Source organism: Bombyx mandarina, chromosome 15 (genome assembly GCF_030267445.1).
Source record: "Bombyx mandarina strain Sakado chromosome 15, ASM3026744v2".
NCBI lineage: Eukaryota > Metazoa > Arthropoda > Insecta > Lepidoptera > Bombycidae > Bombyx > Bombyx mandarina.
This window is the reverse complement of record NC_143221.1, coordinates 4233437-4260441: the sequence shown is the minus strand read 5'-3', so window position 1 is coordinate 4260441 and position 27005 is coordinate 4233437. Positions and strand designations below refer to the sequence as shown.

General features: G+C 35.5%; 1 protein-coding gene across 1 annotated transcript; it reads left to right on the top strand.

The window, feature by feature from the left end:
* The first annotated feature begins 4402 nt into the window (after positions 1 to 4402).
* Positions 4403 to 16499, top strand: LOC114245477 (protein obstructor-E). The gene is made up of 7 exons (XM_028177655.2): positions 4403 to 4592; positions 9898 to 9984; positions 13313 to 13426; positions 14393 to 14457; positions 14925 to 15063; positions 15507 to 15720; positions 16384 to 16499. Exons 1-7 carry the CDS (start codon positions 4550 to 4552, stop codon positions 16439 to 16441), a joined length of 720 nt encoding a protein of 239 aa, XP_028033456.1. The 5' UTR covers positions 4403 to 4549; the 3' UTR covers positions 16442 to 16499.
* Positions 16500 to 27005: the final 10506 nt, after the last annotated feature.

Here is a 27005-nt window from a genome sequence, read left to right as displayed (position 1 = left end):
GTGGTGGTACCTACCCGTGCGGACTCACAAGAGGTCCTACCACCAGAAATTACGCAAATTATAATTTTGCGGGTTTGATTTTTATTACACGATGTTATTCCTTCACCGTGGAAGTCAATCGTGAACATTTGTTAAGTACGTATTTCATTCGAAAAATTGGTACCCGCCTGCGGGATTCGAACACCGGTGCATCGCAACAACGAATGCACCGGACGTTTTATCTTTTAGGCCACGACGACTGGAAAAGAAAAATGGTTCTCCCTGTTCCGTCTGATGTTTTCTTGAATTGAGTAGAGAACATTTTTAGTCCTTTGCTTAATGTCTTATATAGATATAACAAGGAGGCCCCAGATACAAAGAACCCTCCCTATTAGTGACTACGCAGACAATCATTGAAATGTATAAAATTTCTATGTCGCGTGCCTCATTAAACTATAAATATAAACAAGAATCTTGTATTTATAATAAAACAAATGGCGGTTCACATTTATTTCGTCTACTAGAATGCATATATTGCATTAACTTTAAATAAAAAATGCATTTTCATTTTCGAGATTGGATCGCGTTGATTTATGCTTTAAATTCCCTACACGCTGTTCAGATGTAGGGACAAGCTCACGGTTCCACTGTCGGGTCTTTTTACTCTACATGTTTCTTGTTTCAAGTCCCAATAAAGAAGTCAAGACAATTAATTGCTGAATGTTATTTTCTTAAAATACCGCAGGCGTTTTGCATTGGTCTCAGACAACTTCCTCTTATGATCACGAAAGCTATTAAAATACGAATTATTATAGATTACTTTGAAACGCCGTATGAGCCATCACGCACGGCTTATGTCATTTTGTTTGTTATATCCATGGCTTTTTAAAAACTAAATTGTCGGGGACTAATAGAATGATTCAATAGAAAATGACGACGACGAATGAACAAACAAGCTGAAAATAATATTTAGTTAGTACATTTTTATTGTGAACAGTAATTAATATCTACAACTAAATGATTGACGTGGAGATTACGAAAAAAAAATTACCACGGATAATCAACACTGAAGACACATCAATTAAGATTTGGTATTGCGGTTTTTTGCTCATACCGAGAACAGTAATGAAACAACAGTACGTATAGACGTATGTAGGCGTGATTAGTGAAAGGACGTAATGCTAATGCTTTGACGATATGTCGGATAAGAGCTTATTATGTATTTCTATATATTTCGACACGTATTGTCGTGAAGCATTATCTCGGAAGAATAGAGAATGCATTAGAATGCCTTGTTGTAATACAATTATGCCGATGACACACAAATGCGATTGTTAATACGACTGTTCGTTTTTCATGCATGCAATAAATATTAAGTTGTATTTAAATTTCTTGCCATGTTTCAATTAAGTAAAAACATTTTTTTCTAGAACGATCCGTAATTTTTTTAATGCATAAAGTGATGTTGAATTATTAATTAAAAATGATTGGATTGAATGTTTTTCATTACTGGCTTTAATATTTTATTAGATTTTAATTCTAAGGTTTGGGTTAAAGATTATATTCGGTGTTTTCTGAATGATTTTTAAACGAAATCTCAGCAGTAGACGGTATCTTGGCTGTGCCCCTGACAATGCCAATGTCCCTGAGCACCGGTGACTCATACAAACAGGCGGCCGTATCCTTGTCTACAATGACAATAAAAATATACACGTTATAACAAAACATGTTTTATCTTATTTTTTCCGTACCTATTCATTGGTACCTTGAGGAGCTATTTCGACAACGCTATATCTGGTAGGTGAACTCATAGGACCCAATCTAAGAGTGTGTGCTAATACTGACGCTAATAAGAGAAGTGCTTCGCAGAATCTACCGCCGGATCGGAATCGTGACCCACAGAGAAGATCCGGCCTGAAACTCAGTGCCCCTTCCAACACTACATGACGATCACGACCACTCTGTCAACTGTGACACGATTGAGAAGAAGAAGAAGAAACATCTATTTGTGTATTTATTTTAGCGTTTTTATGTTTGTAGCTATATCAGTTTCTGATTCCCATAGTGCAAGGGAGTCCTTGTTTGGGACTAGGCGACCGTGTGTGATTTGTTCGCGTTTATTTCCCACGCTATTCCAGTTAAATCAACTACTAAACTAATAAACTACACAACAAAAACTACATTTTTTCACGACTAACAAAAATTTAAGAACACACATTGTATAAAATTACCAAACGAACAGTTAATCAAAAGTATCGGAAATACATAATGCATATTTTTTTATCAATTAGGAAAATTGATAAATACTAATTTTAATGCGTAAAAAGTAGGCTTTAATTTAAAAATAAATCGAAGTGATGATGTTCACATTGTAATAGAAATATAATTAAACTACTTTTCGACGTTTCTAGAACTTTCAAGGTTTCTTGGTGACATACCAAAATACTTAGTTATATCTATGATTCGCGAAAACCGAAGAAAATACTAACTATAATCAAAATGTTTAAGATATTGTAAAGCTCAAGATGTTCTTATCTCTAATGTTGGTAGCACTGTTATAAAATGCCAAAGTCAACTATTATTTATAGGTTATGGTATTACAAAGATTTTTTGCACTTATTTTGTTCGGAACAAAATACACAAGTTTTTTACCACTTTATATTTGCACTATTAGTCCATATTATTCGATTCACTTGCACAGTTTATAGTTTTGTTTAGTATTTCAATAATTATGTTTTTATATTCAGTAGTATTTCAATAGTTATGTTTGTAGGCAGCGGCTTGGCTCTGCCCCTGGCATTGCTGAAGTCCATGGGCGACGGTAATCACTCACCATCAGGTGGGCCGTATGATCGTCTGCCTACAAGGGCAATAAACAAAAATTCTTCGAACAAAATTTGTGACGTTTGTACTATCCAACGATCCAACCGGAAGTAACTAAAAAAGTATAACTAAAAAAAATCAATTGGTTTAAGACAAAAACCTTTATTAAAATCAAAACCATAGATATTCTATTTGGCAAATACATTAGTTACATTAGTGGCAATGCGCCGTTGAAATAACCAACATTCGCACAAGTTGGCCAACACACATAGCCCAGTGTGCACACGTAAGCCCGTTTCCAGACCAGTTCTGGGCAGGCATTCTGTTACTCAACCCTAATTGTTGTCTAACGTTGCCTAATTTGCTTTTATCAGTTGTTATGTATCGATAGATTGTTCACAAGCCATGACGTTCGAATGTCGATTCCTTTCAGTTATCTTAACGTGTTATAAAATTTTAAATAGAAAGAAATAAGATCTATTGGTAAACTTTCACGAATTTAATTTAAAATTTACAAAAGACTGATAGACAGAGAAAGATGGCTGTTTTAAGCAAAAGGCTGGTTTGAAACGGGACACTTTTTTTTTAAATTTTAATTGACGTTTGAACAATTTTTATGAAAGCGGATAACAGGTCTTCATTCTGAACGAACCTCACGCTACATTAAGCTTTACGTCTTGACTAAAAAGCCTATAATAGAATCAAATGTAAAATATAAAAACCTTTTTTATTTAAAACTCTGAAAAAAGTATCCACTGCCGGGTCATTATGCGTAATTAAGTGCACATAAACGACCAAGATAAACAACTTTTAGTGCCATGAAATTGACCATGAAGGCTGTTACATCGAGGCTATCTCCTTTAGACCTCGTTGTCTTTAAAATGCGGTGAATGTGGCCAGTACATATGATTTTTTCTTAATAATTAACGTGATTTTTTAAAACTTACTCGGTTTCAAACGCTGCAATTTTTGTTAACTAATACTATACACTAAATGTGACACGCAGCTTCTTATCCAAATTTAGTTTAGTCACGTTACGTTTACCCAACTATAATACCCAAATATAATAATATAGTTGTCTGTTTCACTCTATATTCCATGAATTATCAGTAAATTTGTAGGTGCGTATACTCATGAACAAACCAACGCATTTTGTTATTTAATCCAGCAGATATGTCCTATGTTATTCAGGTCAGATTAAATGTCTATTGGGCTATTCCGAGTTTTAAAAAAAATCTCCTAAATTCCATTCAAATACGTTTAGTCGTTTTGCGTGATTGAGCAACAAACAATCAAACTTACAAACTTTCATATAACAGTATTGTAAAATACATTTTTTTTTGTAAACCGTCTGATAGAAATATGTAATTGAATTTAAATATATTTAATCATATAGTTAATTTGATTGTTAGCAGTGAGCACGGCGTATGAAAGAATCGCGGAAAAAAAACCATACGAAGCCTTACATAAAAGACGATTTTTTTCAAAGGCCATAAATCCGCCACCGAACACACAAAAAAATTAAGTAATAAAAGTAAATAACAAAACGTTTAACATTTATAAAAATTTCACTCGACAATACAATTAATCGTTTTGCCGCTGACAGCTTTCTTCGCAGCAGCCTTTACCGTGTAAAGTACAGTAGACGACCGTTGTCCACAATAATAGTCGTGGCAATACCAAACAGCTATCGGCACGGAGCGCACGTGCACAACTCAAAATATTAAATAAAATTATAAAATAAAAAATGAAAAGTTTAATAGTACTAGGGTTGGCTGTTTGTGGATTAGGTAAGTTTTTTACACAATATTAATACTCGTCTCAATATTATTTTATAGTTCTAAGGTGATGTGTCGTAGAAAATTCGAGCGTTGTGTGTTAAAATGTAAACTGAAAGGAATAATTTATCGAAAAGTATAAAATTGCGATTTTTAACTTTATTTATTGACTAGATGAGCCAACAAGCTGGCCATATAGTTTGAAACGGTTCCCGGAGTCCATAGACGTTAATACCGCTACCCGACGTCTTTGGATTTTTGTAAAAATGTTTTAGTAAAAAATCTAACATGCGCCAATGATAAAAACAAAAATGTCTTTTAAATTATCGCTATTCATTATTCTTCACAAAAAACTAACGCTGTTTTTAAACTGTCCCTGTCAAGAACTGTTTGTAATTAAAACTTAATTCCAATTTCATATTTCTTTTGAAATTGTTAAAGTATAAACTTTTTTTTTTTTTTATTGCTTAGATGGATGGACGAGCTCACAGCCCACCTGGTGTTAAGTGGTTACTGGAGCCCATAGACATCTACAACGTAAATGCGCCACCCACCTCGAGATATAAGTTCTAAGGTCTCAGTATAGTTATAACGGCTACCCCACTCTTCGAACTGAAACGCATTACTGCTTCACGGCGAAAATAGGCGGGGTGGTGGTACCTACCCGTGCGGACTGCCAAGAGGTCCTACCACCAGTGATTACGCAAATTATAATTTTGCGGGTTTGGTTTTTATTACACGATGTTATTCCTTCACCGTGGAAGTCAATCGTGAACATTTGTTGAGTACGTATTTCATTAGAAAAATTGGTACCCGCCTGCGGGATTCGAACACCGGTGCATCGCTACATACGAATGCACCGGAGGTCGTATCCTTTAGGCCACGACACTTTAAAAAAATGTATCTCTTTTACGAATTATAAAAATATCATAAGCACATGACACAATATAATTAATTTTCAATTTGGTTTTTGATAAAATGATTTGATAAAATGTACTATATAATGTGTGAAATGTACTACAATGTAGAAATAAAACATCGCATAAAAAATTAAATGTATTTTTAAAAACCAATTGAGTAACTTTAAGTACAATAAAAATTTTAATAATAATATTATGCATATAGATACAAATACAGGTCTCCTTTCACTCACGCGTCCCGAACTGTTATTGCCCCAGTATGCATTATGCATATGATGCAAGGGCATTCTATTGAACCTCGTCACGGAAACATATTGGCTTCGTAGCGTGTCGTGACAATATGTTGTTAAACGTGTGAAAGAATCATTGACTAAAATGCGAACGTTCGTTGTTTGAAAACTATCATACTTATTGCCTAAGTGTGTATGCCTTTGCTTATTTTTTGTATGAAAGTGACTGTTGACTTATTATTTCACGACACATCTGTTAATCTTCTCGAAAAGCTTCAGAACATTTCTGTAGATTGTGAAGTATCTGAGACAAACAGAAAAACCATCTAAAATCTTTTTCTTCTTCTCAATCGTGTCACTCTTGACAGAGTGGTCGTGATCGTCATGTAGTGTTGGAAGAGGCAGAGTTGATGCGTCTCACGATGTCGCGCTATCCCTCCCTGCTCCAGGCCATTCTACTGCACTCGTTTAGGGGACCTCCAACTGCAGTTTTAATTTGGTCGGTCCACCGCATTGGTCCCGCGCGGTCTTGTACCATCAACGCTTCCCTGTACAACGAGGCGTTCTATGGACCGGCCATCTATTCAATCAATTAGGCTCACCCCGACTTTCAAAGTCCGAAAAGACCAGACTAAAATAAAAAAATACATACATTTTCTTTAAAATTCTCAATAATACACAAGTATCCAATTACCGAACCACAAATTGTCATAGGATATTTCCAAACGGTCAATCGCAGTTGCCAGATTAAAAAAAACCTTCCAATAAAAGGAAAATAATAAAAAACGAATTTAAATTGGTAATAATAATAAATGTTTTTTCCTTAAAAGGTGACTAGCGAATTTCGGAGTAGTCATTTTAAGGAAGGTCATTGACAAATCTTATACCGCATATATGATTATCGGTAAATACATTTATGTTCGCTGTCATTAAAACATTATATTGTTTAATTTAATGCAATTAAATCTACTACATAATTTTAGTAGGGACTTATAGACTTCAATCAAGAACAGCTATTTATAACAAATCACTGATTACTAAGTAAAACGGACAGCTTACGTTTACTATTGACCAATTAAAACTTTAAGAACACGCGAGACAGACATTTCGTTTTCACATTAAGTAACAAACGAATAATACGTTATGCAAACAAAACAATAAATCCGCTTTGATAATAAGGATACAAGTTAATGTACTATGAGAAGTAAACAGTATTTTTTACAATAACAAAATGTCTATATTACATGCTAAAATGTACGATTTTATATCAGTCAATAATCAAATTAATTGCTGTAGTGTGTTAAGTGGGGCAATTATAACGTCTTGCATATACACTAGAAGTAATGTTTGTATTTTAGTTGTGTGTACATATACAAAAGCTTGAACTAGTAAATATATTTATCGGTCACAAGCGGTCATTTAAAACACAAACATTATCTATACTAATATTATAAAGATGAAATTTTTGTTTGTTTGTATTGAATAGGCTCCGAAGCTACTGAACCGATTTGAAAAATTCTTTGGAAGCTACTCTATTTCCGAGTGACATAGGCAATAATTTTTTTTTTTTTAAATTAGGGATCCTTACTAAAACTCTAATATTCTTTACATCGCGTGCCCCGCGAAAATTATTCATGATAGAATAAAATAATGTACCACGACTTTGTAGAACACATTATTATTTACAAAAAGTGTCGCGACAGCATATATCTAATTACTATAGTTATGCCGCAACAAGTGTTCTTTTATAATTTAAAAAAATAAAACAACGTCAAATATTGTTGAAATTTTTGTTAAAGACCCAAGTGGAGCCGGAGCGCGCCACTAGTTAAGAATAAAATGTTACAATCATTTGATCAATAAACATTTATCATTTTTCACATTTTTATCGCGTTACTCAACAAACAAAAATAATCACACTTGCCAATCTGAAATAGGTAACTGTTGTAAATAGTTCACCTTGACACGGTTAATACAGTAATAGCTATTTTAGGTCTTAATCTAAATATTTATTTTATTTATTTTAATTGTGAGCATAACGTTTTAGAATAGGAATTAATAGGAGAAATTTGTTAAAAAAATTAATAAAGAATACCATTGCTAGTCAGGGATGGTGGGGAAGTCCCAGTACGTGGATATACCAATATATACCATATATATGCCTAGGCATTGTTATGCGGACTATTAGGGACTATTTTATAAAATCCAACGTACGCCTAAGCGCTCGGCCGTACAGTGCGTATTTCTATTATATACGTTGTACGCACGTCATTACGGATCCTCCCGATCCATTTATGGTGCTTTTAGGTACCACAAGCACTGGTCACCGTCTTCGCCGAACCCGTCGCTTGCGACGAAGGGTTCGACGAATAAATTAACCCATAGACATATCCCACTCAGTTTCTCGCCGGATCTTCCCAGTGGGTCGCATTTCCAATCCGGTGGTAGATTCTGCGAAGTACTGCTCTTGCTAGGGACCGTGTTAGCAACACACCCGGCTTGAGCCCCGTGAGCTCACCTACACGTCAAGGAGAAGCTGATATAGCCTCTCAAGGCTATCAGCATAGGTAGGGGAAAAAATAAGTTGATACCTCAGTATTTTCGTACGTTCCTTTTCGTTGTAATTCTTCGTCGAATAATACGTATGTCCAATGATCCTGAGTTGGAGTGATGGTCGTACCTTCCCGAACCTGACTATAAACATATTGACTTTCGCACATGTTTGGTAGTGAGTGAAACAAATTAGATTATTTATTTTATGGCTTGCAACGAGTCTTTTCAATAAGTAGATAATTGAGTGTAGTTGTTGGTTAAACTATCCCTAGAGCGCTTAGTCGAACTTAGGAAAATTACAAAACAGAATAAACAGAATAAGAAGAAATATTTTTTTTTGCCCTTGTAGGCAGACGAGTATACGGCCCACCTGATGGTGAGTGGTTACCGTCGCCCATGGACTTCAGCAATGCCGGGGCAGAGCCAAGCCGGTGCCTACCGTAAACTGATAGCCATTGTAGCCTAAATGATAAGATGCACGGTGTACCTACTTGTATCAAGTGAGACGATAATGCGTGTGTTCAAATCTCGGAGACCAATTTTTTTAATGAAATTACTATTTAATTTATATTCAAGAATTATTTCCACGATGATGGAATGATATTTTGTAATAAAAATCATATTTGCATAAATAATAATTTTATGTAATTACTAAATAATTAAAACATAGACGAATAGTCTAGAGAAGTCTCAAGGAGGGCGGCGTATTGACATTGTGATGGCAATATAATCCTGCGATTATTTAGAGACACATGGACTGTGAGTTCGTTTGACCGTCTATTCAAAAATTCCTGTTTATTTTTGTTATTTTTTTATTATTTTATATTCAAATATAATATCCCTGATTACTCCATTTCATTACATTGAAACTTATCTCGTATTTCGAGTACAGTTGGTATTTATCCTTGAAGTACATATTACTTTCTTGAGTCGATCGAGTGAGTTGAGTTAATTGATCGTTAACAAGACCACTTTTGAAATATCATTTTACAAGGAAGTAATAACGTGTCTATTGGTCATGTTAGTTTTTGTTTGCATTTTAAAAAAACACATTAGTACATTTTATGGACTTAATTGAATTAATGCTACCGTGAAATTATTTTAGGTACCTATACCGTAAAATTAGTGATGCTTCCCTAAATCAAAATACACTTTATTAGATCTATATAACATATGTCTTTATGAAATAACCCTCAGAAGATATTAAGTTTCCTTTGTCTCTGCTAAAACATTTGCAAATTAGACTTCTACGGTTATTTACCTAATTTTTCCTAGTTCTATTGGTTAATTACCTAAGCGATTTTATGCAGTTTTAAGACGCGTAGCTTGGAAATCTATTGTATTAAGTGGTGGAACAACCTTTTCATAAAACAATTTACTTTGACTTGATATAAGTGTCGATTAAAGACTGTGTTGGAGTTCTAATTTTGTTCTAATGGAGTTCTAATTGTGTGTATAGTATCTTTTCTACTATTACTGTTTTAATATTTTGTAACGATAACTTAAAATTATATAAACTAATTAAACTAGGAAAACAACAATAATTTTCATTATTCCTGCAATAGTTGTTAATTAATTATTTTTCAAACTTTAATCCTCTCTTTTTTTTTTAAGTTTCAGGCCAAGAATTCAAATGCCCCGACAAGAGCGGCTTCTACCCGGACCCGTATCAATGTGACCTTTATTACAAATGCAGCAGAGGTCAGTATTTAAAGGTCTTTCGAGTCGTATGCCTGAGTGTAAAGTTTACGTAAATATAAAATTTGTAATTACACTAACACACACCTATGTGACGTAAACAATTTAAGAAGTTCGCGTAATATGTTTTTGCTCATACTTGTGAACGAAATAACATTTAAATATTAACTTAAAATCATATTCAGTTAGTTATCAGAGAATTATTAAAACAATCAAGTAAGTAAGAGACTAACACTTAGAGTCGATTCTTTCATATCTTTTCACAAATAAAAATAAACCAATTTATGAATATTGGTAAAGGTGATGCATAAATACACGATTATAAGATAGCAGATACTGATTTGGTTACGAAAATAGACGAATGCTATTCTAATATATCAGTAACATAAAAAATTACAGCAATTATGACGATAAATAGAGTACCTATAAAATTAATAAATCATTTTCAATGTAAATTCAAATATCTATTAAAATATTTTACGTCATCACTCAAAATCATTTATAAAGATGGCTCAAAAAGCTTTGAAGAATATTTATTACTTATATTACATTCGGATTAGTACTTTTAAAGGACCTTGAAGGATTTGTATGTACGACGAAAATTTTGTATACTTGCCAAATTTATTCCCAAAAATATACTGAAAGAGAAATTTAATAACTCGTACCAAGATAGAGTTGATATCCGATATTTGAGGAAATTTTGTATTACTTACCCTAAAATTAAAAATGAGCGTGGTCTGGAGTGCATTGGTACCGACCCGTATCGATTAATGGCTTATTATCAGTTAAATAGCACACATATTTAAAGAATATCTCAACCCTACATCTTTAGGTATACGCTAGAATGCTTAGATGAAAAGGCTTACGAGATGTGACCCTAATATCGAGCCTCTCTCCACACACACATTTAAAAACGAATCGCTGGTTCAGAGGTTAAGATGTTTAATTAAGCGGAAAGATGAGCTAACTCGAGTTCAATGAACTGTTTTTGCAACTAGCGTTTTCATTCCTCTTTGTGTTTTATGCCCCTTGCAATAACTAAATAGTTTCACAAGACTTTGTTTTCATTTAACTGTGAATTTGTGTGAGCTCAGTAGATGAAAACTCTAGAAGAGCGTCTATGGCGTACACTGAAAGCTACAGCTATTACAGTACATTGATAAACAGTAATTAAAATAGAAAGGGAGTAGCTAAGGTTGGATAAAAGAACATAAACAATAGATTTTTTTTAAATTATTTTCTCTCTGTATGTTGGTTTGTTCGTGTTCTGTTTTTTTATGTTTGTGTGTTCGTGCAATTCTTCGAAACTACAAAAAACCTTCTCATATAACCTGATAGTTTTCGGAAGTAAATAAATATTGATTTCGATCAGAATATTGACTGTTTCATTAAATACGGAACTTTACAAAAAAAATCTCATCGCTAAGAGATTAATGGAATTTACTTTTATAGGTACTATTGGATTTTAAAAGACATATAGTAAAAAAACATTATTCATATAAACGTTATGACGAAATCGGTTTAACATAATTTCAAACCTTTGAGCATTGGTCTTCGCCCAAGTGGTAGTTCACTACAAGCAGGCGAAATTACAGACGAAATGAAATTTTTCTTAATTAAAACAACTTTTACGATTTAATTAAGTCGACTTTACGATTTAATTCAGTGTAAACTGTAAAGTATTTGCAATATTGTAAAAGTAGTTTTAATTATTCTTATGACTCGCGAAACCAAAACAACAACAAAAAAACTTTTTATGCTCACAATTAGAGATAAACTACATAACATTTTAAAATTCCTTAATATTCATGTTTTAAAACATCCTAAATAACTTGCGAAAGCCTAAAGAACCTAGATTTATTTTTCTACAGCCATCCCAATTACAAAGTTATCTCCAACGGGGACTATTAAAGCAACAGGTGAAACAAGACTTGATACATTTATTTTTATCTACACCGCATTCAGCTGTCTTGAAATTCCGGACTTTCTTTTCGAAATTCAAAAGTTCAACAGCTTACAAAATAGCTTCACTCAATAAGCATATTAAGCATACTATTTACATAAATTTACGTGGTACATAAACCAAAAAACATGCTTTGTAAATGCACTTAATCGTGTCATAAACAACAGATAGCTCAAATAACAGTAATTGTTTTAAGTGAAATGGAATTTTATTAGAGAGAATCGCTTAGAAATTGATCTTTAGCATTTATAATGAATTTAATCAAGTCTGATTGATGTGAATGCATTTTGTATGGCTAAATTCAAATAAAGAAAATAGTAAACAATGTATTTTTGGTATGTATTATATGTATCAAAGAGAGCACTGACCTGGAAAGTGTCTGGGAAAAGGAAGAGCGGCCGCCCCAGAACAACTTGGCGTCGCTCGGTGGAGCAGGAGCTAGGGGTCTTGGGCATGACGTGGGAGGAGCTAGAACAGACTGCCCAAGACCGATATAAATGGAAAAAAAATGATTCGAGCCCTACACCCCAGCAGAGGGTGATAGGAAAGAATGATGATGATGATGATGTATTGTATACATAATTACACAAACATTAGTTATGACTAAAAAAATATGAGTAACATGTACTCTAAAGATACCCGCTTAATCGTAGAAATTGTTTGTGAACACAGTATTGGTAAGAACTTGAACCAATACTGGGCATACGTATCTGCCTCGTGTTCACGAGCCACAGACAGCGAATGAACTCACAGCCACCTGAGGCTAAGTGCTTGGCGGAGCCTGATCACATGCTATGATAAATCTTAATATATATAAATTACGTGTCACGTTGTTTGTCCGCGATGGGGACCTAAACTACTGAACCGATTTTAACTTCTTTTTTTTAAATATGTATTTTGTTCCAACTTAGGCCATAGGATGGTTTTTATTTCGATTAATAGTCGCAATATTTATTAATTAAAAATAAAATTATTTCTTATGTTGATTGTTGTAATTAATTTTAAGTTTCATGAGTCTATAAGAAATGGCCCCTTAAATCAGTTTTTACAGAAAATTGTAATACTGTCTGACATTAATATCTCATAGATGACGCTGTGTTAAAAATACCAACGTTTCACATAAGCTACAATTTAATGGCATAAACACCACGTGTTGCTGAGGCTAAAGTATAAGTGAAATTTATTTCGTAGTAAACGCAATACAGTGAAATCCAATTGTTCTTATTTTGTTAATTTTTTGTATTAGCATAGCCGGCCACGTGTTATTTAGAAACAAAAACCTTAGCCACAGCAACGTGTGGCCGGGTCTGCTAGTAGTTAATATTTTGACTCACGATAACTTATTTGTAAATATTTATGTTCATACAGGAGATGCAGAAGAGAAGCTGTGTCCTGATGGTCTCGTGTTCTCAGATGAAAACCCCAACAAGGAACACTGTGATATCCCTTCTAACGTCGACTGCGGCGACAGAAAGGAGCTACGTGAGTACTATTCAATGAACTATCGTCAGTACATCCCAAATTTGGAGATTCATGAACTTTTTCCCCCTACCTATTCGCCGGTAGCCTAAAAGGGTTTTCCAGCCACGCCCGGACGGTTAAAAAGCTGGTGAAACATGTCTACAAGACATGTTGCGAGCGACGGTGGCTTTGCATTGCTCCGTCGCGATCAGATAAGAGTTCATTGACACAGGCCATGCTCACGCATCAACACAAACCCACGACTCGACACGTATTTGTAATGTTTGTTGGCGTCTTTCGTAAAATAGAAACGAACCGTAAATCTAATGATAAAGGGGAATATTCAAAATACACATATTCGTTTTTTTGTTTTAATTTGATTATTAACACGTCATTGTTTATATACATCAGTCATAATTACGTTAATGAAATGGGCCTTTTAAGTTTTGTTGTTTGTATGCCACATTATAAAAAAATGTACAGATTCGCGGGTAGAGGAATAAAGACTACATTCGCTTTCTGTTGCCGCGTTACGAAAATTTAACTTAAACCAACGACAAATATCTTTTAGCAAATGATAATAGTTCTCAGCTTAGGTTTAATTGGCCATCTATAAGTGCTTTAGAATCGATAATGTTTATTTTATTGCCTTTATCGATACTAGTGTTTGCCCAGTGTTCGAAGCTTAAACATAATCTTTAATTATTTTATTGACACATTTAAAAAATACTTCTCCATAGCTTCGCAACAGCTATTTAACAAAAATTAAAGAAAGATAAAATCGATTGACGACGAAAAGAGTGGTATTTAACTGTTTTGTCGTTACTTACAGTAGGTATATTATGTATATGAAATATGCCAAGATTATAGGATAGGATATGTGTGACATCTGTCTAAACCACAAAACTACGTTCGCTAGTAGTCAACTGATGACTTATCAGTATATTGGTGGTAATTTTTTTTTAATTGCCAAATTTGAAATTACAGAAGAACCTAAACCATCGAAGGGCTGCCCTCGTCAAAACGGATACTTTAAACATCCTGACCCACAGGTAACTTAGATTTAATTAAGATTATTATCAGCTAAATCTTATATATATTTGCAAGTATGCCAACCGCATACTTGCACATAGAACATTTATTATCATGGTAAATGATATGACTCTGGTACTGTCGAGTTTTTTTTATATATATTTGACAATGTCTGGTACAGGATCTACAAATGTGCTTGTAATTATTGACCAGAGAGTTAATATTGGCCAGTTTTACCAAAAAAATTACGTGTGTTCTTAATTGTTTTCTAATTACGAAACTAATATGGGCGGATTGTCTCATGTTGAGTTTATTTATTTATTTTTTATTGCTTAGGTGGATGGACGAGCTCACGGCCCACCTGATGTTAAGTGGTTACTGGAGCCCATAGAAATCTACAACGTAAATTCCGCTCACCACCTTGAGACATGAATTTTAAGGTTTCACTTTAATTATATGGAATAAAAGTGTAATTAAATCTGTTTAGGCCTGCGATAAATTCCACTACTGCGCTGATGGTATTCCCAACGAGCTTCCGTGTCCTCCAGGACTGTACTTTGACGAAGAGACCTCCAACTGCGACTGGAAAGAAGTAGTCAACAGGCAATGCGACCAAATCACAAAAGGTAATCGTTCTCTCATGTTCATATATAAAAAAATCCTTTGATTCGAATTTTAACATCGGCGAGACAGTAATACGGCCGGTAGGTGAGCTCACTGAGAACTTAGTGAAAAGATCCGGCCAGAAGCATAGTGGATTGTGTCTATGGGCTAGTTCGCTCTTCGCTGTAACAGAGGAATTCAAGGAGAACGGTGACTGGTGTTTGAAGAGTCTAAAAGCACGAGAGACATCTAGAGGATCCGATGAGACAAATTTCGGGCGATGGCGGCTTTGCTTTGCCCCGTTATTTGGATCAGATATATAATTAGCGACCGCCACGACAAGAGGGCTCATAGCGCACAACTTTACTCCACTCATTAAAACGACATATATCGTTTTACTATTTCTGCATTATTTAAAAAATAATGGAACAAAGTTCAACAAATTTAAAACTGGCCACTTTTGCAGATGTTTTGGATGATGGTTTCACCTGTCCCGACGGCGAGGTCATGGGCCCCAACGGCCGCTCCTTACCCCACCCCACTTTCCCCCACCCCGAAGACTGCCAGAAGTTCTATATCTGCCGTAACGGAGTCCAACCGCAAAAGGGAAGCTGTCCATCCGGGAAGGTCTACAATGAGGATACGTTCATGTGCGACGATCCCGAAAAAGTTGTTGGATGGTGAGTATTTAAATGTCTGTCATTAAAAAAAATCTGGTCGACCGCCAGCAAATCCAACATTATGTGCCTCCAGTGAGCTCGAAACACTATCCTGAGGGTACTTTCGTCGGCGCCTTGGTATACTCGAAATTCGGAAATCCACGAGTACCTTTTTCTTTTATTGCTTAGATGGGTGGACGAGCTCACAGCCCACCTGGTGTGAAGTGGTTACTGGAGCCCATAGATAACTACAACGTAAATGCGACACCCACCTTGAGATATAAGTTCTAAGATCTCAGTATAGCTACAACGGCTGCCCTACCGTTCAGACCGAAACGCATTACTGCTTCACGGCAGAAATAGGCAGGGTGATGGTACCTACCCGCGCGGACTCATAAGAGGTCCTACCACCATTAAAAAATATAAAATATGATGTAACATCAAATCTACAATAAGTAATATTCAGAAATTAAATTGTGAAATAAAAAAATAATTACATTTTAAAATCAGTCTGCTGTTTTCCGACTTAATTTCATTAGAATACAACATATCAACTCCATTATTTGAAACATTTTTCATCATATTTGTGGAAACTGTCGCTGTTATTACAAATAATTAGAAATTTCCCTGCATGACAATATTTTTGTTACTCTTAAATAATAATAATTAACGTAATTTTCTCAGTGAAAACTACTACGACGGACAGCCACTTGACAAGAACAAGCTTCCCAAGAAGGCGTAAGGAGTTTAAATATAAGACTTTAGTATTATATGACTTATAATAAATTATGGTAATTTAATTTCGTTTTAATTACCTTTCATGCTACGTAGGATCAAAATAAATCCTTCTTTTTGTTTTATAACCTTTGTAGGCATACAATAATACCTTCACCTGGTGGTGAATGGTTGCCGTCGCCCATGTGCTTCAGCAATGTAAGGAGCAAAGCTAAATCTTCTATCTTCTAACTATCTATCTTTATGTCTCAGATATTATTAGCACTGAGAGACAAAAAAAAACTTAGTTGTATATAATAGGGAAGCTTAGACGTGAATACCGCCCACAGTCACGGCTCACTAAATTTCTCGCCGGATCTTCTCAGCGGGTCGCGTTTACCTCACTTTTTTTTTGTTTTTTTATTGCTATATGGATGGACGAGCTCACAGCCCACCTGGTGTTAAGTGGTTACTGGAGCCCATAGACATCTACGACGTAAATGCGCCACCCACCTGGAGATATAAGTTCTAAGGTCTCAAGTATAGTTACAACGGCTGCCCCACCCTTCAAACCGAAACGCATTACTGCTTCACGGCAGAAATAGACAGGGCGGTGGTACCTACCCGCGCGGACTCACAAGAGGTCCTACCACCAGTAAACCTGTTGCTAGGGCTAGTGTTAGCAAATTATTCAGGTTAAAGCCCCGTGAACTCACCTACTCGCTCAATGAATCTAGTATAACTTCTCGAAGTGACTAGAATATCTATAAAAAAGAGTGCATGTTGTGGCAATTCAACCTACTTTGAGACATGAAGTCAAATTTCGAATGAGTTATGTAACGACTGTCAAACCGTTGATAAAGGTGCATGTGTCTACTTTGGGTAGAAATAGGCCGATCTGCGTCGAACCCAGCGTGGTTGTCAAATAGGTCCTACATCCAATGATTAGGCAATTTCATAAATTATATGAGTTTTCAAAACTCATACAAATATTGTTAAAAAGACCTTTAATGGAGTATTGGCAATAAGCGAACTTATTACCTAAATTAATATTTTTAAAACAAAATTTCCTTTTTTATTTATTACCTATGTGCACATTAGTGTAGATTGACGGATTTAGTCGTGGATTTAGTGACAAAGGCATTACCTGCCAGTCAATCAAAAGTGTATTGTGTGAATTGGTTGATAAATTGTACAAGAAATAGATGACATATATTACTATAATTAAACATGTACCTTCTCGAATATTTAAAAGTCTTATACAACATTTAGGGGTGTCAAAATATTGTTACGCCGGTAAGAGTAACGCCATCTATCGCCGAATAGCCGAAACGAATATCAAAAGAACTGGTAAGGTCAAGAACGTTCGAGAAATACAACGCCATTTATTGTCAGATAGCGGAAACACACATCGAAGCTACTCGACTTGCCCAGAATGTACTCAATAAATCTTGAATCTCTGAAGTCGTCGTGGCCTAAAGAATAAGACGTCCGGTGCATTCGTATCTAGCGATGCAAGCGTGAGTCCGTACGGGAAGGTAACACCACCCCGCCTATTTCTGCCGTGAAGCAGTAATGCGTTTCGGTTTGAAGGTGGGATAGACGTTGTAACTATACTGAGACCTTTGAACTTATACCTCAAGGAGGATGGCCCGTTTACATTGTAGATGTCTATGGGCTCCAGTAACCACTTAACACCAGGTGGGCTGTGAGCTCGTTCAACCAGCTAAGCAATAAAAAAATAAAAAAAGCTCTAGGGATGTCGTATCGATTAAAAAAGCGTTACAGAGATGGCATGAAATCATTTAAGAATCGAAACTATTGGAGGAGAAACAGCGAACGGATCACTTGAAGCGAAGCGGAAGAAGTGAATTAAGAATTTTAAATTAGTTGTTAAGTGTTTTAAGTGTTAATACAGTTGTAATTTATACTTCGGTAGAATTTTTATTTATCCCGAACCCCAGTGCGTAACAATATATTCATTCCATTTTGAGGTTTTTTTTTTGATAACGCCATCTTGTGTCTTTGAAGCGGTTAGTTGCCCTCAATTAAGAAAAATAGTATTATTATTATAGATGTCGGGAAGAGTTGATTATTGAAAACACGAATTTTCTGAAAATAAATCGCAGCTAGATCGATTTATCGGCCCCGAAATTCCCTGTATACTAAATTTTATGAAAATCGTTGGAGCCGTTTCCGAAATTCAGATTATATATATACAAGAATTGCTCGTTTAAGGGTATAAGAAAGATAAGATACACAAAACAGAATAGAAGCTAGTTTCGTATCTTTAACAATAGATGGCGATATTTGAATATATTTATTTGAAACATATTTCACAAAAATTATTTTTTGAAACCCGCGTTTCACTGCATAACGGTATGTCAAAAAAGTAATATACATGTCTTTCAAAACAAAAAATCAAATTGTATTTGACAACAAAACGATTGCTCTTTCGTTCAACCACATGTAAGGGATACACACATCCATAAAAACACATTGAAAAGCTTGAAAATTAGTAAGATTTTGCTTCCGCTTTATCCTCAGAATTGGTTTTGTTAAATCACCACTGCACAGCACTGGTACGATCAGATTGGCTTTTGATTAAACTACCCTAGGACTGGGAAGAAAGGTTACGAATTTATTGCAAAAGCGACTACTCAAGATTCTGAAACTGTATAGAGGAAGAGAAATAGGAGAGCTTTCAAAACTGACCAAAAAGTTCTTATCTAATTTATGAAAGGCTGGTTATACGTGTGCTTGGTCAACAATACTAAACGCAGCCCACTGTATCTATAAATTTCTAAAACGTATTATAGGCTGCACAAAAATAAAAGTCAAACAAATTGATACGAGATCTAGTTCTGTCTGTTCTGGGTTGCGAGGCAATTAAAGACAATTATTATAGCGGGTCGTTGCGCAATCGCCGTGGTCGTTGATGCAAGAGATCCGGAATTACTTGTGTTCAAAACGTGATTTAGCTTATAGCCATTGTCAGTGGTTCCTTCATTGTGTTACTGTAATTTTACTTAGCTGTTTTATATCTGCATTTATCACAACTTAATTATTAGAATAAGTCATAACATTAATTGAATTTGTCTAATTATCTCACTAGTATATAATCAATGCAAATTTGTTTTATATTAAAATTTCTACACATTTAAAACATTTTCTCAGCAAACCATGCCGCTAGGGTGAAGAGAAGCAGTGTGTTTTGGCGTATGACACCAACAGATGGCGCTGATAAAAATATATTTGATTTTTGTATATATTTTCCTACATATCTATAGTACTTGGCAGCACAACTATACATCCAGAACAGGACTTCTTGTCGAACCGCTCTTTTCGATATCGAGTCGAGGGAACCCGCTCCTCCCCACGACCTCTCACAGCTGGAGTCCCGCAAGGCTCTGTCCTCTCACCCCTCCTATTTAGCTTATTCGTCAACGATATTCCCCGGTCGCCGCCGACCCATTTAGCTTTATTCGCCGACGACACGACTGTTTACTATTCTAGTAGAAATAAGTCCCTAATCGCGAAGAAGCTTCAGAGCGCAGCCCTAGCCCTAGGACAGTGGTTCAGAAAATGGCGCATAGACATCAACCCAGCGAAAAGTACTGCGGTGCTATTTCAGAGGGGAAGCTCCACACGGATTTCCTCCCGGATTAGGAGGAGGAATCTCACACCCCCGATTACTCTCTTTAGACAACCCATACCCTGGGCTAGGAAGGTCAAGTACCTGGGCGTTACCCTGGATGCATCGATGACATTCCGCCCGCATATAAAATCAGTCCGTGACCGTGCCGCGTTTATTCTCGGTAGACTCTACCCCATGATCTGTAAGCGGAGTAAAATGTCCCTTCGGAACAAGGTGACACTTTACAAAACTTGCATAAGGCCCGTCATGACTTACGCGAGTGTGGTGTTCGCTCACGCGGCCCGCACACACATAGACACCCTCCAATCCCTACAATCCCGCTTTTGCAGGTTAGCTGTCGGGGCTCCGTGGTTCGTGAGGAACGTTGACCTACACGATGACCTGGGCCTCGAATCAATTCGGAAATACATCGGTTAGGTTTAGGCGCTCGGGCAGTTGTTAGCAAATCCCACCCTTCTTGGCTGAGCCTTTGCTCGCCCACCTGTCCTGGTGAAACTGGAAAGGCCTTCGGGCCACCAGTAAACTTTCAATCATAAAAAAAAATAAAAAAAACAAATAAAAAAAAACATCCAGAACACAATGTAAACAACAAGTTTTAAAAGAGGCGTAGAGGCCAATGTTTTTGAAATTTAAGTGCAATTTTATTATTCATCGAACTCCAATCCAAATAATTTCAAACATAAGATCTAACCGTTTCAAAAATACTAATGCGTAATAATATTTGTTTTATTAAATTACGAACACTCACTCGCTTTCAGTTTTTCTGCTTTTTTTTTTTTGCAATGTGCAACCTAATAAATATAGTTGCAAAATTGGAAATACGAATTCAATGACTCGTTTCTTTTTTAGATAATAAAACTCAATATAAAATAATACAATGAGTGCGCGTTAAAGCGGATACAGCATGCGTAATACGACGCGTCAATCAACTGTCACTGACAACTGAATTTATCTTTAGACGTCAATATGAAGTAGGGCTGCCGATAAATACAAATAACTCGACATCGGTTACTGAAATTATACAACGTTAATTTTATCACAAAAACGAAAGAGCTCGTTTTTTTTTATTTATTGCTTAGATGGGTGGATGAGCTCACAGCCCACTTGGTGTTAAGTGGTTACTGGAGCCCATAGACATCTGCAACGTAAATGCATCACCCACCTTGAGATATAAATGCTAAGGTCTCAAGTATAGTTACAACAGCTGTCCCACCCTTCAAACCGAAACACATTACTGCTTCACGGCAGAAATGGGCGGGGTGGTGGTACCTACCCGCGCGGACTACAAGTGGTACACCAGTAAAATACCACTCGTTGGAAGACAAATAATAAATTTGGAACTCGTTGGACAAATAATAAACGAGTGTTACTGTGTTACTTATAATATTTGCTATGTGTATGTGCTATAATTCTCATTTTGTGTTTGTTATTTTAGTTATGTGTTATTTGTTCTACACACACTTATCACTTTTTATTATTATTCTCATTATCCTCTCGCAGGTCTGCTGGAAGAGATTTCTCAAAGAAATAAGCAGTGCCTTTGTACATAATTTTCCTATTACTCTGTACTGTGTCTTGTTTTCTGTGTGTACATAAATAAATAAATAAATAATAAATAAATTTGGAACTCGTTGGACAAATAATAAATTTAAAAAGTAAGTGTTAAATTTTTTTTAAATTGGAACTGTCGGATCTAAAAATGATCTTTAATAATTTTTTGTTTACAATTTCACCTTGATGTTCACATATTGACAATTTCGATTGAAAACATAATGAGACGTCACTCTTACGGTCATCATCTAAGAATGATTCAAACTCTTGACATTTTATTGTAACCAGATACCGATAATATTTTTGAACTCAATGCTATAAAATATTATGAAGTATTTTCTTTCTCTTTTGCGATTCGTAGATCTCATTTTAATTTTATTTTTCAAGACGTTTCGAATATTTTAAAGTTTTTCGAGTTCACGGACAAGTAAAGTGTTCTTCGTTGATATTTAAATATTGTTTCTAACATGTTTTATTTTTTATTTTTTTATTTGATCAAATTAGGATTCACTGTGCTATGTGTACCAAAGACTGACATACATACGTTTATAAGTACGTTAAAAAATATATATATTTAGTGTAGAAATTAATTAATTAATTAATTTAATGGTATATAAATCACATACATCAAGCAATTCAATGAAATCAAGGAACGCGTGATTAAACCATAATAATACTAGTTTTGATTTTCTAAATGTTGTATTTTAGGTATCTTTATATTTGCTCTAATTTTATTTTATATCTATTTATATAACCAACCCTAACAGCCCTGAGAAATAGCGCTGAAGCGGATTTACTGGTTGTTCTATGTTAAATCGAGCATAACTAGAACTTATGTATGTTTCATGTTTGGGAGTAACTATAGTAAAGAATTGATTGAACCTACACGGTTACAATTTTGTCGGTTTCTAAAAGCCACTGTACAACTCGCTTATGTTACAAACGTACTTAACTATTTTAATAAAACTGCACGATTTCCACTTCGTATCTTAACAGGTTAAGCACAGAGGTTATTTAGCGATTTTTGCTAAAAGTAATTAAACGCATATGGATAAAAAAATACTCAAATAAGCTATTCCCACTTTTAGTTTTTTGATTATAAAATTATATTGTCGGATAGTCCCTCTTCGATATGCTATAGCTACTAACCTAGATGAGCTACTACCTACAGTTCCGGTCCTTAACCTGTTAAGTAATGAAATTAAGCAAAGTTCATTCCTTGAAGTCATCGTGGCGTTAAGACGGCCGATGTATTCGTGTTGAGTGATGCACCGGTCTTCGAATCTCAGGCGTGTACCAATTTTTCTAATGAAATACGTACTCATCAATTGTTTACGATTGATTTCCACGGTGAAGGAATAAATAACATCGTGTAATAAAAATGAAACCCGCAAAATTATAATTTGCCTAATTACTGGTGGTAGGACCTCTTGTGAGTCCGCGCGGATGGGTACCACCACCCTGCCTATTTCTGCCGTGAAGCAATAATGCGTTTCGGTTTGAAGGGTGGGGCAGCCGTTGTAACTATACTTGAGACCTTAGAACTTATCTCAAGGTGGGTGGCGCATTTACGTTGTAGATGTCTATGGGCTCCAGTAACCACTTAACACCAGATGGGCTGTGAGCTCCTCCACAAATCTAAGCAAAACAAAAAAAAAAAACATAATGGCTATAGATGGTGTAGAAGTAGGACGGTACTTTAAAATGTCGGTTTAAAATACATATAAAAAAAAAACAATGAATACCTTTTAGTAAATCAATTGAAACGAAAGAGGCTCAAGTGATACCAGCCACACTCCGGCTATACTACCCATTGTGGTGATCAATCCCTATGAAAATCACAGAGTGTAGTATCATTGCTCTTGAGTTGTTAGGTCTCCTTCGGAGGCGCTCGGGTAGTTGTTAGCAAATCCCATCCCTTCTGGCTGAGCCTTTGCTCGTCCACTTGTCCCGGTGAAACTGGAAAGGCCTCCGGGACACAAAAAAAAAGAGTGTAGTAACAACAAACTGACGAATTCTAAACTGCAGCTCAACTTAAGTAATTCATAAAAATCTTTTGTGACCAAAATACTATGGAAGTATTCTAAGCAATCTATTCTTATATTTTTTATAATTGAAATCGTCACAAGGCTGTCCTATGTAAAATTATGTGCAAAATGCATTTTTTTTTGTGCGAACATACCGGAAATCAGGTATCGGAAATCAATGATCGATGAAGTGGAAAACTCATTGACTCATTTATTGGTAGTTTTTATCGACTTTATTTGTAGGTCCACGGACTATCGTGAACTGGACTAAAAGGATTTTTTATTGCTTAGGTTCTTACATGAATGAACGAATCCACGACTCAACTAATGCTAAATTGTTACCGGAGCTCATAGATAGAAGCCTGGTAATTACACCATCCACATTGAGGTCATAAATTCTGTCACATGTTTAATGTAAAATAATTGAAACAAGTTTATTCATATACCAAAATGAACTTAACAAAACATAGATTCTTATGACACTAAAGTTTATTCAAAATGACCTCCGTGATTTTGAATACAGGCCTTCAATCTGCGCGGCCAGTCGTCTATCGCAGCACGAACGAGGTCCATGTCAATATCGGCGGCTGCCTTAATCAAGGATGTCTTGAGTGACTCCAAATTGGGATGAGGCTTTGAGCACGCCTTTTCCTCCAAGTGTTGCCATATCTTGTAATCTAACGGATTCAAATCTGGACTGGAGGAGGGCCAGTCTTCGTGCCGGATGAAGTCGATTTCACGCGCCGCCAGCCAGTCTTGTGTGCTCTTCGCTCTATGAGCTGGCGCCGAATCTTGTTAGAATACCCAATGCCTGTTATTGAACATGGTATGAGAAACAGGTTCCACAAGGTTCGTCAGGACTGTATTTTGATAAACAACTGCATTCGTTTTTACACTTTTCTCTCAAAAATGTACCTCTGTTAAGCCCCAATAAGAAACTCCCAACCATACCATGAGCGAGGATGGAAAATGACCTCGTTGGACACGCGGAATACGGTTGCTCGCTTCTTCACTACTGTGAGCGTACACCTTATCATTTTGTTTGTTGTAGCTCTCTTCTACGGTAAAAATTTTTTCATCCGAAAAAAGAATTTCCCGATTTTTTTCCCCGCGTACCGCTTCAACAAAGCGCGGCATCTCTTCAGTCTCAGGTCCATTAGACGAGCATTCAAACGATGTCCTGTTTTTCTTCGATATGCCCGAAGCCCTAAGTCTTCATTTAACACCCTTTTCACCGTGGTTCTGCTTAACCCCATATGATGGGCCAACAGTTTCTGCTTACGTTTAGGATTTCTTTGAATTCACGCCTTCACAGCTTTTATCACTGCTGGAGTCCTAACAGATCGAGGGCGACCACTTCTTGACCTGTCATCTACACTAGAGTCTTCATTGTATCGTTTGATGGTACGATAAACGAATCTTTTGGTTATATTCAAAATTTTCAGTATGTTAAAAATTTGAATTGGCGCGTAACCGCAACGATGCAACGCAATAACTGCAACACGGTCTTCTTTAAGCGTCCACTCCATATTTAAAAATGAGTAAAATTCTAAAAGTATACATTTTTATTTTCATGAACAATTCGAAATTCGAATTCAATAAACTTTTTTGTGGCCAGCATTCTAATAGAAAAGTTTTTACCGTGTGACAAACTTATGACCTGACTAGTTATATGTAGGCCTACCACAGACATACAATTCTTATATAACAAAACAATTTAATCCATATGTATGCTTGTCACGATTTATTCAAACTAAAGCTAATCGTTCAGTTGTTGTCTGTACATATACAGACGAGTCAGTCAGTCATCAGTGATATAAATAGTAGATCTTTATTAGTCTCTAACTCTGACTCTCTCATCGATAAGTTATTAGATCTGATTATTCGAGTCGAACATATTAACGATTTAATGTAATGGAAAATAATATGTAACTTAGCACCCAAAGTAACTACCCGAGGTCGTAAACAGCAAAAGGATAACCGACCTCACCTATCCTCATGGAGGATAGGTGACAGAAGTGAATCTTCCCACCAAGACGAATAAAGGTGTGTAGACTTCGTGCCAAGGAAAACCAGCCCATTCTTAAGTATCAGAATTTCAATACATTATAGTTCCCTTAAATACTGTCCGACTATTTCATCAAAAAGCAATTGATATTGTTTTAATTGTGAAATAACCCACGTCGACAATATACACGCCGCTATACCTCCTATAGACTTTCCACTTACTATATGAACAATAACAATTGAATAACAAATCATATTTTTTACGTAATACGCACCGGATCTTAATAAAATACGTAACATGCTACACAAGCGGCAGTTCTTATGACATATAAAACGAGTTCATTCGAAAAATAAATTAGCCTTTTTTTCGTAACTTGAATTAAGAACCGTGGAATGAAATAATAAATATACTACAATAAGTTCAAATGGAATTATTTAAACAAGGTGAAATTTTCGTTTTTTTTTTAAATACTCGTGTTACTTAATAACTCTATATAGTTAATTTTTCTTTTTTTTTAGCCTTTTATTCAGATCCATATTACAATTATATGACTAAATATAATATTATATAGAAAACTTAAATTTTATTTAAACCTTAATCTAGCCTATTATTTAAATTTTTCTTATTTTCTGCAGATCTGTTTGCCAATTGACAAAGGCCTCCTCCAACCTTTTCCACTCATGTCTTTCTTGAGCCACTCTGTTCCACGTGACGCCTGCCACTTTTCTTATGTTGTCCTTTAATTCTATAAGATTTTCTTCATTCTTCAGCGGAAGTACGTTAAGGGCTGCGACGGATGTTTTTGTGTCTTTGTAGTTGTTTTTTTTTTTGTATTGTTGGAGGGTTGTGGTCTTTATCCCCCACGAGGACCAGTCGGCTTGGGGGAAGAGTACATTCAGAAAGTCATAATCAGTTGTCACGCACTTTATTTTTTAAACAGCCCGATTTATTTAATTTCGGCTCGCATGGTTGAATACTTAATAATAGTGTAAGAAAAAAATATTTTATTGTAAAAAAAGCGTGGGTTGCTTTTCAGGATAATATCAAAATGACCCTTCTACTCTTATCTGCTCATAAAATACTTATATCTACTGATACCATGCACCCATTTAAAATATTGAATCGTCATCGGTCCTTAATAAGTATGCCAAATTTCGAGTTAATCCGACCTTTTGAAGGAGGTCAAAATCATGTTCAAAGATTCCGTTACATACTAACATACGTATGAAGCTACTATTAGCGTATTAAAATACGATATTTCGTTTATAACTCCGTCAGTTTGTAGTCGAATTATTGTAGTAGGCTGCTTGCAAATCCATCGACGGATTTCTATGCCTATGTTTTGATA